Here is a 14937-nt window from a genome sequence, read left to right as displayed (position 1 = left end):
ATGTTGACGGTATGATTTTAGTTTATTAAAGAGTTGTTGTTAATGATTTACATGTATGTTTAATTAGCTACTTTACATACATAGTTGTTCTCTTATTCGGGAGAAGAGAGGAAGCAATGAAATCCTCTTTGATACTCTAGTTCCATAGCAAGGAGACTTGAAGGGTAATAGAAGGGTTAGGAATAATTCTTCTCCTAGAGTCTTGTTAATAGAAATTACAACGATTATGGAAATAATCACCATTCATGACCCTAAGTGGGCTTGAGAATCTATTAAAAGGAACTAAAATCTACCACAAAACTCCCAAACCTTCCTCATTATAGTTGATTTTCTCATCATTTTCTATTTTTCGACGGCGGCGGCACTCTGTTTTAGTTTTATTTAAATAGTTAAAATCTCCAACACCCATTTGAATGTTACCAAAAAACTCACTCAATTTCCAGCGCTTAGCCAAACCTTCCTCATTATAGTTGATTTTCTCATCATTTTCTATTTTTCGACAGCGGCGGCACTCTGTTTTAGTTTTATTTAAATAGTTAAAATCTCCAACACCCATTTGAATGTTACCCAAAAACTCACTCAATTTCCAGCGATAAAATTAACCAAAAAGATAGGTTCCCTATGGAATCGATAATTTACTCATTATTTGCTACTTGTGATAGTGTATACTTGCACTTATTCTTGTGAATTTTACATCATTTTATTATATACATCCACAAGCGATCATGTGCCTCGAGAGAACCGGCGAGCTCATCGACCGTGAACTTTGCTAGGTCCTTTGACTCTTCTATTGCACATAGAACATTTTCAAAATTGTCGGTTAACGACCTCAAGATCTTCTCCACAACCTGCATCTCGGGTAACATTTCTCCGTTTCGATTTAGTTAATTTTCCACGGTCTGTACGCTCGTAATGTAGTCAGATACATTTTCTGACTCCTTCATCTTCATGCTCTCCAACTCGCCACACAGAGTTTGAAGACGCACTTCCTTGACTCAGTCGGTTCCTTTGAACACCTTTTCTAAAGTGTCACACGCTTCTTTTGAAGTAGTTGCCCTGACAATCTTCTCAAAGCCCGACTCGTCAACAGCTCGGAACAGCATGTATAATGCTGCCTTATCCTTTGATCATAATTCTTTTAGCGCCTTGTTTTGCGCCGCCGTATAACTCGTGGTATCCTTTGGTTCTTCGAAACCTTCTTCGACCACCTCCTATGCGTCTTGTGAACCGAGAAGAGCTTTCATTTGGATGCTCCAATTCTCGTAGTTCGTTTTCATCAATCGCGGTAGCGACATTTGACCCATCATATTCGTCATCGGCTTTGATACTAATTTGTAGAAATAAAAGCTCGCTCTGACTCGCTCTAATACTAGTTTGTTAAAATAACACTCACGAGACTGTGAAGGAGATGTCGAGAGGAAAGACAAGAGAAAAAGAATTCTCAAAAACCTTTTCGATTGCTCTGTACTTCTTTTTTTTTTTTATCTTTTCTTTTCTATTCAGAGTGAAAAACAAATTAATTTTATAGGTTTTGTAAGGCTAAAAATGGCTCTCCATGAACCCACTCTTTCCTAAAATGATGCTAGCCTTTCATTTTTCTCTTTTTGACCTTTCTTTGAAATTCAATTTCAAAAACTTACTCAAATTAACAAAATTAACAACTATTTTTTTCATTGAAGTTTATTCCCAACAAATTACACCTATGTCAAACGGCTAGAAAATGTATATTCTAACCTTTATTGATGATTTCAACATAAAATTATGGGTATTTTTCTTAACAGAAAGACCAGAAACCTTTCAAATATTCCAAACTTTCAAAACAAAAGTGGAGAAAGAAACTGGGACAAATATTTTAGGTTTGAGAACTGATAGCGGTGGAGAGTTTACATCTACTGAGTTATTGAGTTCTGCTCAAATCATGGAATACATCGACAACTCACCGCAGTCTACACACCACCGCAAAACGGAGTGGCAAAAAGAAAAAATCGATTGGATGAGGAGGTTTATGTGGCACAACCTCCCGATTATGTGATCAAGGGAGTAGAAGATAAAGTATACCGCTTGAAAAAGGCTTTATACGGTTTGAAGCAAGCTCCACGTGCGTGGTACAACCGTATTGAAACTTATTTTCTAAAGGAAGGCTTTGAAAAGTGTCCTCACGATCATACTCTCCTTTTCAAGAAGTCATTACAAGGTATTTTCTTGCTTGTATGTATTTATGTAGTGACCTCATATTTACAGTAAACGATGAGGCTTTTGAGTTTTTTGAAGTAATCCCTGATGAAGGCATTTAATATGACTGATCTTGAACGAAAGAAATATCACAACGAGGTGCTAGTATTTTCATTTGTCAAAAGAAGTATGTCCAGGAAGTATTGGAAAGATTTAATATGGCCAGCTACAATGCTCTGGATTTAAGTTTGTTACGGATTCTACTTGCAAAGTGTTCGTCCATTAGCGGAATAATTTTTCTTTTTTAACGGAATAACTTTTCTTTTTAGACCGAATAATTTTTCTTTTTGAATGGAATGATATTATTTTTCTCAGCAAACAAAAGGGTCAAAACATATTTTATAATTACTCTTTTTAAGAACAATCTTATCCAATTAGGACAAGAAACTCAATACATCTCTACTTAAAAGGAACTTAAAAACATGATGGGACACGTTCTGTTTTAAAATTTACAAATATATATATATATTCTTTTTAAAAACATCATGGGACATGTTCTGTTTTAAAATTTACAAATGTACGTATATATATAATTTAGAAATCTCACAAACTTATTTAATTTTAATAAAAAAAACCTTTTTTTAATTTTTTTTTTTTAGGTTCAGAAACAACTCCTGTCTTCACTCTATCCAGCAACCCTCTAGTTGTCGGAAAAAGAACATTTTGAGACATTGAAGAATATATTTAGTTATATCTTCTTTTTATCCTTTGATTCGTAATATATTTTATTTTATTTTTAATATTTAATTAATTTGTATTTTTCTTATTCGTTGTTAGGTTATATTCTATTTAAAGCTTATTCGATTTCAATTCTATTTCTTTCTTTTATTGTTAACAGAATAGCCGCCAAACTAGTTTCGACTGACCACCAAACTCCACCAACCAGCCACCGTGGATGAGTGATTTGAAAGATGCAAGTTCCGGAAGAACTAGTCCGGTGGATTTGGGTCCTCACCCAAAGCCAAAAGCTAAAAGGAACAAATTCGCTATTCTATGCGCAATTTTAGCTTCCATGTCTTCAATCTTACTAGGTTACGGTGAGTAAAACACTCCCATATGGAAAATTAACTCATCTCTGTTTCAATCATTTCGTTAATTCTTTCGATCTGAAGCAGATATCGCCGTGATGAGCGGAGCTGTGATTTTCATCAAAGACAATTTCAAGCTCTCAGAGGTACAGGTAGAAATTATGGTCGGAATAATCAACTTTTACTCGCTCATCGGCGCTGCCGTCGCCGGAAGAACTTCGGATTTGATTGGGCGTCGGTACACGATGGTGTTGGCCGGAGTGATCTTCTTCGTCGCTGCCGTGCTGATGGGATTCGCCCCCAACTATGGCTTTCTAATGTTTGGAAGATTTGTGGCCGGAATCGGCATCGGATATGCTCTGATGATCGCTCCGGTGTATACCACCGAGGTTGCTCCGACTTCATCTCGGGGATTTTTCACCTCGTTTCCGGAGGTCCGTCTTCCATTTATTAATATGATGTTACAAATAATAAGTGCAAATTTCAAATGTGAATGAGCTATTATGTATGTATAAACATCTAAAAATGTTTGATTAAAAGGTGTTCATAAATGTTGGAGTATTGCTTGGCTACGTTTCAGACTACGCCTTCTTCAAGCTACCCACTCACCTGGGATGGCGATTCATGCTCGGAATCGGCGTCTTCCCCTCTGCTTTCCTCATTCTCATCGCTCTCCTCATGCCCGAATCTCCTCGCTGGCTCGTCATGCAAGGCCGCCTCGCCCACGCCACTTCCGTTCTCCTTCGTACCTCCGACTTCCCTCACGAAGCCCAACTCCGCCTCGCCGACATCAAACAAGCTGCCGGAATCCCTCCCCATTGCACCGACGACGTCATCCATCTCCCCAAACGCCGCCGTAGCGGCAAAGACGTCTGGAAGGATCTCTTCCTCCGCCCAACACCGACGGTCCGCCATATCCTGATCTCTGCCATCGGCATCCACTTCTTCCAGCAAGCCACCGGCATCGACGGTATAATGCTCTACAGTCCGAGAATCTTCGAACACGCCGGACTCACCTCCTCCAACCATAAGATCCTGGTGACTATGGCCATTGGATTCACGAAAACAATCTTCATCTTAGTCGCGATGTTCCTCCTCGATAGAATCGGACGGCGGCCGCTGCTCCTAGCCAGCGTTACCGGCAAGATCGTATCGCTTGTAACCCTAGGGTTCGGGATCATGATTGTGAATAGGAAGCGGTGGGCCGTTGGATTGTGCATTGCGATGGTTTTATCGGACGTGGGGTTTTTCTCGATTGGAATGGGCCCAATCGCGTGGGTTTACAGTTCCGAGATATTTCCGTTGAAGCTACGCGCCCAAGGCGTGAGTGTGGGAGTGATTGTCAACAGAGTAACCCCAGTGGGGTTGTTGGAATGACGTTTATATCCCTCTACGAGGCCGTAACTATCAGTGGGGCTTTTTTTCTCTACGCCGGCGTCGCCGTCGTGTCGTGGTTGTTCTTTTACTTTGTTCTGCCCGAGACTCACGGCCGGACATTGGAGGAGATAGAGGGGCTTTTTGGTAATTTTCTGTGGAAGTTTGGGAAGAATGGAGATGTTAATGTGGAGAAGGATGAGGGTGAGGTTCAGTTGGGATTATCTAATCTGACGGTGTAGGTTTGTCGAGATAAAATGTTAAAAAAGTTGGGGGAGTAAAAAAAGGGGGATAAGAAGGTAAGTTCTGCTTTTCTTAATACTGTATAATATATATTTTTTAAGTACCTCTGTCAAAAAAAAATTTAATGTTATTTATTAGATCTTTTTGCATAGCATAAATGTCATGTATAGGTTCTCACATCTTTAAACATGCCTATAAGGTCATTCATATACATAAATCAGGTTTTGTGTCACAATCGCCCTTTCTTGATAGTAGATTTGGCGATGGTGCCACACTCACCCTCAGCATTGAGTGAGTCAAGCCAACTTCGAACCACATTATCTACAGTCGGGCAACATGCGTTCAAACCTCGGGTCCCGTTTTGAAGAGAAGATTTTAGAAAATGGGAGAGAGGAGTTTAGGAAAAAGAGTTTTGAAAGCAAGAATGAGAGAGAGATGGAGAGTGGTGTTATATAACATGTAAGCAAAAAGACAATATCGTCTTAAACAAAATATAACTGTTTGGGCAGGGAGAAATTGACAACTAGTTGCATCTTGAGGCATTTTGTAACGACCCGAAATTTTCTACTTAATTTAAGGTTGCATACATATCAGTCCATACATGCGAGTGTGGGCTCACTAGTCAGTTCGCACACCGCTGGGCCACTTTCCTTGTCGGGCGAGCATACTCTGAGAGCTCCTTAAGCCGAACACCCATTAGAATTAGTAACCGTCACAACAGGGCTATGCAAAACATAACAATCGTTGTCCTGCCATTGGATGTACGCGTCCGTACCCTCGTGATGGAATAGGGGTATCCCCCAAATGCAGGAGCACACATAATGCATGAGGTCCCCAATATTTCTACTTTTATCATTAATGAATATAACCCCGTTATCATCTTTCTTGCTTAACATGTCATTTCTCATTTTTCAGTCTACGTATCATACATAATCCTAACGGGGTTACATTTCATTTCATTTATCGTGATATCATGTCATTCATAACATGTTGTATACATACAATTTAGAAAACATAACATAACGCTCCATGCTTTTAACATGTCATTTCATGACGTGTAATTCATACAACAATTACCTCAATGGTCACACAAAACAATCTAAACATAACACATCACATTACAATAAATCGTATCATAAACATGTCATATCGTTCCCTAACTTATCATAGTCTTAACGTTTCTATACCTATCACAGTCATATCATTACATGAACGTACCTTAGTCATATCATCACAGGAACGTATCCTAACGCTATCGTTCTATCAATCTATCACAAACCTATCCCTTTCTACCCATATCCTAACCATATTCTTTCATCAATCTCTTCTATCCATAGCACTCCGGTATGTAATCTAACATTAACTTTTCATGAACATATCTTACTCCTATCGTTACATTTCGTTTTGTGCATCCTTCTCGTATCCTATCTCAAACATATCCTTGAACACATCGTACCACAATTATAATCATACAATTCACATATTATAACATAATATAAGCATACCGATTCACAAATAATTCATACATATCAGTATATATGACACATGCAGAACCACTAGCACGTGTCAACATCAAATATAACTATGCCGATAGTAAGGCCACTTATCTGGTTAGCTTCAATTGTTGTCACAAATATATTCTTAATGAAAGTTCGATTCTGTCATTTGAAAAGTCAACCTATGTAAGCCGTTGTTGTCACAAATATATTCTTAATGAAAGTTCAGTTCGATTCTGTCATTTGAAATCCAAGTCAACCTACGTAAGCTCATGACATCAGTTTCTTTGAAATGTTATATATTTATAATTATATTCTTTTTTTTTTTTACTGTTGTGTGACCAAAAAAAAAGATAGAGTTATTTATTCGCACTCTACTATTTACCTTTCTTTGTATATTTAGTTTGTGGTTTTTAATTCCTGAATCTTCTTTTTTTTATCTGTATTTACTCTGTTATTTCTACTGGATCCTTCCAAATCTTTCCCTATAATGTAATCTTTCCTTATCTCAGTGTTTCTTGTTCACAAATTTGGCTACTGATATAAATTTAATCTAATATTACTAATCTATGATTTACTAGAATTATGTATAAATGATTAACATTTAGTCTAACTCAAAGCTAAACCATTGTAATAATTTAATGAAGATCTCACTGTATTGTGATTTCTAACAAAATAAAAAATAAAAAAATTATAAAAGAAAATGAAGATTTAATATATACCTTCTTGATTAGATCTATCTTCAATCAATACGGTGAATCTCAACTGAGTAAAGATCTGAGTTTGTTTTGAGTTTGTTTCTTTTTGCTTACTTTCTGTAAGGATGGGTTGAGGAGAGATAATTGTGGCACAACTATTTTTTTTTCTCAAGTAAATATGAGTTCTTTGTTTCTTTTTCTTTTAAGTAAATCTGAGTTTTTCTATTTCTTATTGCTTACTTTATGGAGGAGGGTATTTTTTTTCTCAAGTAAATCTGAGTTTTTCTGTTTCTTTTTGCTTACTTTATGGAAGGATGGGTTGATGAGAGATAATTGTGGGGAGAGTTCTAAGAGATAATTGTGGGGAAAGTTTTGAGAGATAATTGTGAGAGATATAATTGTGTGAGAGATAATTGTGAGAGATATAATTGTGTGAGAGATAATTGTGAGAAGAGTGCTAAGAGATAATTGTGAGAGACTTTTCCAAATTTACACATAACCTAAACCTAACGTGAACTTTCTCATATAGCCTTTCATACCCATTTACATTACTTACACATAGAGTGGGTGTTACACTTACTATGGACATTTGATGATTGAGCGACAACGAAATCGTCTTAACGACAGAGTTCCAAGAACAGTTACGAAATTGATCCTCATTGAGGGCAAATGAGCGACAATCAAACAAATAAAGAGGGATGAGTGTTAGCAATAATCAAATGGTTGGTCAGACAATTAATTTTAGGCAAACGTCGGGGATGAGTGGTTGAAACGAGGAGGGAATGTGGAAACATGTTTATTAGATAATAGGTAAGGATAGTTTTGCTAACCTAATAACCTCTATTGAATGCTGACATGAATTGAAAAGAAATGGTTAGAATACCATCTACGAATATTGCTAAAATGGGAGATTAAAAAATTTTGTTTCAATGATGTTTCAGTGATCTGATTGGTCTCTTCCAATCAAAAACATATTTATTCTAATCACGAAACCATTATGACTCAAATAAAATTCAAGGAGATCGATTAGATCAATCTATTATGATAAAAATAAGTCAATCTAATTTAACTAGACAATAAGAACTCCATTTATTCAGCGATTCGAGCGCATTTGGAGATGGCAGTGCAACTGCGATGATACGGATTAACCTTCTTACGCTTCTTGCAATCATAGTACGAGCTACCATGCTGGCCACAAAGGATACTACTCGGCCTCAATGAATAGTAGCTCAAATATCTATTGCGAGAGTACTTATTGTTGGTTCCATATTGGAAAAGTTGTCGTCGACTATCTTCAGTTGCTGAAGTGGAGTCTCCATCGAAGAAGCCATATTTGGAATTGTCGTGGGTGAGGGATGTCTCATAGAAGGCGAAAGAGTGTGGAGCAGCAATGGCCGAGACGAATACGACGAATACGAGAAATAGGCAGAGCTTCATCGTTCCCATGTTTTGTTTGATGGTGGTAAAAGGTGTTTGTGAAAATGAGTGTTGAGAAGCTCTTGATTTTCGTCTCTTATTTATATACCCAAGTAATTGTTATTTATAAACTATCTAAATTAAGACTCTCTATAAATACACAATACATAGAGTTGACTAAGTGCCATTGACCTAAACCTATTTATCTTTTTAATTATTATTTTACCCACTAATTATTATTATTTTTTAATAATATTCCATTTCCTAGCTTAATTTAGCCTAATAAATTAGAGCTCATGTGGGTTAAATTCTAATGTTTGCCCTTGGTCATTTTTTTTCTTTCAAAAATACTCTTTTTGGGTTATTTTTCTCATATAGCCTTTCATATCCATAGGGTGTTACATTTACGACGGGCATTCTGATGATTGGGTAATAACGAATTCGGGATGCAAGGAAAATTATGAAATTGAAGACAATCGTAAACTATATTGATCCTAAATGAGGGTGGAATGAGAGACGATGAACGACAACTTTGAGGTGAATGTGATCAAATGAAATTAGAGTCGAAGATGAGTTTTTGAGTGAACAATAGACCATCGAAGAAATGAAGAGATGGAGGTAAAAATGAACATGTAAAGTCACTATCATATGCATGGCTTAACTTATTGTGTGGAAATATTCATTTAAAACGATGTCATATAGACTTATAAGTTTAATTAAGAGTTTTAAAATAAAACAAATGAAATATTTAAATAAATCAAAATAAAACAAAAGGAAAATATTAAAGGAGAAATGACCTATACTAATCTAAAATCTATGAAAATAAATGCAACTATCCTATGCAAGTTCCATGATTTTTGGTGCAATGTCGCCGTCAACCGTATAGGGTTGTCTTGCCTTTACCTGAAATATAAAAGTAGTATATGACTTGAGTATTTTAAGAAATACTCACTAAATGATCCCACTATTGGGGTTAAAGAATGCAAACACATCAATCATGATTAAGAACGTATCCTTAAAACCATCATAGAGGTGACTTCCAGTCCAGAAAAATTAAATGTGTAGTACTTCCCTACACACAACCCACGTGTGCAACCGTGAGCCTACCAGGTGGTTCACACACCCCCTGAGTCCATCATAGTCGAGTTAATTAGCTGTAGCCGAACGTCCGGAGGTACGAAAAACCCTCGAATATCATGCAAGGCATGATGATGATGATCATCATAGTGTATGCGTTCATACTCATCATCATAAAAGAGGGAGTATCCCGATGTAAATGAGTATACAATATGCATGAGGTCTCTATACTTTTCATATTAAAATCATTCATATGACACAACCTCACACATCTTTCACATATTACTTTAGGTAACATGCATGTATAAGCCTTCATACATTCATCATTTATAACATCATTTAGGGGTTGTGAATTAGAAAACTCAATCATAATGCAACATGACATTTCGTACATGCACATCATCGTAACATGAGATATCATCATATTATGTCATATCATCATCATGTATCTCACGTCATCACATCATAATGCATCATCATCCTAACATACAGTAACATAGTACATCACATTAGCATAGAATCATAGCATCATCGTAACACGTCATAATGTCATATCAAATCACATCAGCATAACAACACATCCTAATAGCATAATAACATACATGACACTTGCAACGGCCGTGGATCGAAGAAAACAGATTTTAGATTCATAAATTAGGAGAACTAATTTTATAGCTTATGCTCCAATTTCAAAGAAACCCAACTCCTTAATCATTTAGGATTTCTCAAATCTTTTATAGTTTAAATTGGAAATTAAAAAAAAAATTATAATATAGTATTTATAATTTTAATCTTATACTATAGTCACTCGAAGTAAACACAAGAGAAGAAAAACAACTATCTCACCTACGATATCTATACTTGTCACAATTGTACTCTTGTGGTAATAGAATAGCGCGCTTATATGACAGTTGTTATAATTCAACGAACAAGTTAACCTGCGAAATTTAGATTTCGCGGACAATAAACAAATGCTTGAACCTCGGGTCACGTTTAAAAAAAATGTCTTAGAAAATGTGAGCGAGAAAATACGTTAATTTTTTTTTTTAGAAAGCAATGTTATAAACTAAAATGCATACTTGCCACTTCTTTCAACATCCTCAGAATAAAATTCATAATTCAAATCGACCATAGCTAAAATAATATCACTAAAATTAATAAAAACTACGCAACACTTTAGAGCATGCAAAATAAGCGGATTATAGGAAACATTTGGCAAACAACAATAACTACCATCTACACAACAATAGCTAACATTTGCAAAGTGTCACGATCATACTTGTTCAAGTCCTGTTGCATGTGACTACATGTCAGATGTCTTTGTCATGCTTGTCTAAGATGTGTTATCTATAGCCACATAGCCATTCCAAACCCCTTTTACTTGCTTTCATGTATAGGTAGGTATTTACTATTTCTATCGTGTCAACATGGGGGTGTATGTTTACCAAAATTATGTCTACACCTGCCAGGACTAATATGCCCCAAGATGTACTATAGTGGATAAGACTAGTCGTCAATTCTTTCTACTCGGATTATATGCTATTAAAGTTGTGATTGTTTCTTATTTGCTTTTAACCTATAACATTGATTTCTTAAAAATTATTTTTAATGCATTTCATCGCTCACGTTTTCTCAAACATGTTCTCTCATATGTGACCAAGGCTCAATCCTATGTCCAAATTGTCTGCGACTTACGATTTCCGTATGACTAACTTGTTTGTCAGGTTAGAACAAGTTTCCCACAATCTCTATCTTGCTACCACAAAAATGTGACTGTGACAAGTGATATAAGAACCGAGCCAACTCCTTGAATCATAGTAATCAAATATTTCCACTACGAAATAATTGGATAAGTCTTAGGCTAACCAATTGGTAGTAATTGAAAATCGGTTGCTCTACCTCAATGAAGTTCCAGATGGAATGAAGCTTTTGGAATCTCACACGAATGAGATTGCCGCTAAAGCCGATAGGATCGATGAAATGGCAGAGGCAATGCTCGTCCATGAATTATTAGTTAAGGGCCTAGACAATGCCCAACAAGTAATTGTTTAGATGATTTCATAAATGTCTGAGGATTTAAGAGCAACCTTTGGAGTGGTCAGGACTAAAGTGGTAGATTTAAGCACCAAGTTAAACTACATCATGAGAGCAGTAGAGAATCAAACTCTATTTAGGGGTGTGGACCAATTTAACAAGGTAAAGGTCCTAGAGCCTTATCTCTAAGCCCTTATATGGGCAGAATTTTACGAGCTACAAATACCATGGTAGAAGAGGTGAAGGTCATGTTGGCCACAATGTATCTAGCTGACGATGCAAAGTTGTGGTGGAGATCTAAGTACATGGGCATTCAAGATGGTCGATGTACTGTGGATACTTGGAAAAGTTAAAACAAGAGCTCCTCTCACAAATCTTCCCCAAGAATGCTCAGATAATAGCTAGGAAAATGTTAAGGAAGTTGAGGCATACTGTGAATATCTTAGACTACATTAAGTAGCTTTATGTGGATATTTGCGACATGTTTGAGAAAGACCAAGCTCTACGAAAAAAAGTTCAAGATCTTTCCACGCCCTATACTACAGTTGAACAACTGATTAACCTTAGCAATGATCAATCTCATGATGTAAAGCGAAACCAGGCTTACTCAAACGGGGTAATAGAAATTACCAACCCAAGTTCCCTAAAGGTGAGGAAAGTGATAGGTGGAGGAGGATAATGTGAGTCCTCCCGACATAGAGGTAGAACTCCATGACATAGACCTCACAGCTAGAATGGTCACAGTCAAGGCCCCTTGTCTTGCTTCATATGCAAAGGGGCCTACCAAAAAACAGAGTGCCTACAAAAGACGACACTTTATGTCTTCCAAGCGAAATTTAGAACGAAGTCAAAAGTTGAGTATGAGATGGTGTAAACTGAAACCTTGCTAGTTGAAAACATTGAACACCCCGCATGGGGCACTAAAGCACTAGTCTACTCTCCAAAAGAGAGTGGAAAAGATAGAAGAGCTAGAGGAACACAATTTTATGTGTGTCGAGGCGGGTTAACCTGAGAGCGACCAAGAACACTTATTGTTGAAATTTGTCATAAATTTTTTATTTAATTTAGTTATTAACTCTAATCCATTTATAACTCTGGATTAAATAATAACATTATTAATTTGGTTATTAATTTGTAACCATTTTAATATTAATCCTTATTTAATTTCATAACGTCTAATGATTCAAACAATTGTCTTTATATAATGGGCTTGTCTAGGAGGTTGAGTATATCGAAATTTTATAGAGTTTTGTGTGTCACATTGTATTTCTTGAGTGACATTTTGGTGAGAGTCTTTGTAGTGTGAGGGTGAGGTATTCGCTTCTAACACTTTGATTATTAGTGATTGGTTGCCACCAGTGGATGTAGGGGAACTTCTTCTCTCCGAACCACGTAAATATCTTGGTGTCTTTTTGTGTAATTCCGTTCATTGGTGTTGTGAGTACATTTGTTCCGCTTCCACTACAACAATCAGTATCATAGTTTTGTGGTTGTAGCATTTGGCACACAACACTTATCATTCTGGAGCCACCCATAACTTCATGACGGAGACCAAAGCAAAACACTTGAACAAACTTTGGCATCAAGATGTAGGACAAATGATAGCGGTCAATTCGACAACCCTACATATTTTAGGAGTTACAAAGAGAAGTCCAATCAATCTCGAGACTTAGACTAGATAAAGTGACTTTGTGTTTATCAAGATGGATGACTTGGACATCATGGTAGGGATGAGTTTTGTAAGGATACAAAAACAAAATGAAATTTAGAAATGACACTCACCGGAAATGTGAGATTTCCAACGAGCGCCGTAAATCTTGTGGAAGCAACCGCCTCTCCACAACTTCATAACCCCCTCATGCCCCTCCACCACGGCAGATGTACAAGAGAGAAAGAAAGGGAGTGAGAAGAGAAAGAAAAATAGAATATGGGGAAGGGGAGACCTCATGACACAATCGATTTTTTAAGCTTCAAGGTGTTCCGTCGCATCTAGTAGCAGAGGAAGGAAGGACCTAACCTCAATGACGGTCGAAAATGGGAGAAGAAACGACGGGAGACGATTTTGAGAGGAGAGAGAAAACAAACGGAAAAGTCACTAGCAGCCGGGCAAAAAAGAAAGGCTCCGCAGACTTTTCTCGGATCCAAATTCGGGGCATACCCAGCAACCCACAGCCACAGCTACCAACAGCCCACGGCCCACACCTGCTATACAACCTGCAGCCCACAAATGAGAGACGACCTGTGCGCCCGAGTAAGGGACCCGACCCATTCGATACCCCATGCGCGCCTCCAACCTCCTTGCACATGCGTGACGTGTGTCTCCTTACCGTCTCACTCAATGGCTCGGCTAATGGTTTGGCTCTACAGCTGTAGCAGCTGGAAAATAGCTTAGACGGCTCGGGTTTAGGTATTTAGTATCGATTCAAGGCAATTAAGGTTAATATAAGTCTCGCTTATTCCATTTAAGTTAATTTTGTTAAGAAGTAGGATTATTGGAAGAATTCGGTGGGTGTTTCTAATATGGTGGAGTACCTCCACATAGGTTGATACAAACTTCGAGGGTCGGGATTAAACTAATTTTGGAAATAAGGTAGAACTTCGGCTAAGGCCAACCAAGTAAATGACTCTATTATCGGTTGGTTGGAAGAATTGTCTATGTATGATGATACGTGTTCACTAGCCCTACACGTGTCATATGTGTGGTATGTTTGATATGTTTGATAATATAATATGTGTTGCTTTATGATATTCCAAGATGTACCGACCCTCAATTTCTACGTACTCAGAGTCGCTACTAACGTCACATGTTCATCTATAATGCGGAAATATAACTCTTACATTACATCATTTATAACGTAAACTTCAAAAAGCGCTTAAAACAACTTCTTATCTAGAAAACACAGTTATGGTCTTACGTGTTTAAATACGAAATACTGAAATTTAGAGAAAATAAAAACAAAAAAAAAATAATTTAAAACAAAGAAATGCAAAACAACTTATTCTAACCTAAGATTAGGAATTTAAATATGAGTCTACCTTATGCACGTGCCACAATCTCTACTCGTGATGCCACCACCCTCCGTACAAGTGCGTCTTGCTTTTACCTAAAAAAATGATGTGACACACGACCTGAGTATTTCGAAGAATACTCAGTAAGTGGCCCCACTATAAGGTGGCATGCAAATGCAAACCCATGCAATCATGATTTATGTAACGACCCGGGAAAGAAAGGAAAAAATATGTATACATATAATAAAAATAAATAAATAAATCAATCAAATAAAGTAAAAAAAAAAAAAAAAAAAAAAAAAAAAAAAAAAAAAAAAAAAAAAAAAAAAA

At 36.9% G+C, this 14937-nt stretch overlaps 1 protein-coding gene and 1 pseudogene across 1 annotated transcript; one reads left to right on the top strand and one right to left on the bottom strand.

Annotated features, from left to right (window-relative positions):
- The first annotated feature begins 3106 nt into the window (after nucleotides 1-3106).
- Nucleotides 3107-4895, top strand: LOC111437748 (annotated as a pseudogene).
- A 3265-nt stretch (nucleotides 4896-8160) lies between these two features.
- Nucleotides 8161-8508, bottom strand: LOC111437769 (protein RALF-like 4). The gene has a single exon (XM_023075834.1). It carries the CDS (start codon nucleotides 8506-8508, stop codon nucleotides 8161-8163), a length of 348 nt encoding a protein of 115 aa, XP_022931602.1.
- Between the last annotated feature and the right edge of the window lie 6429 nt (nucleotides 8509-14937).

Source organism: Cucurbita moschata, unplaced genomic scaffold (genome assembly GCF_002738365.1).
Source record: "Cucurbita moschata cultivar Rifu unplaced genomic scaffold, Cmos_1.0 Cmo_Scf00066, whole genome shotgun sequence".
NCBI lineage: Eukaryota > Viridiplantae > Streptophyta > Magnoliopsida > Cucurbitales > Cucurbitaceae > Cucurbita > Cucurbita moschata.
This window is presented reverse-complemented; position numbering and strand designations above follow the sequence as displayed.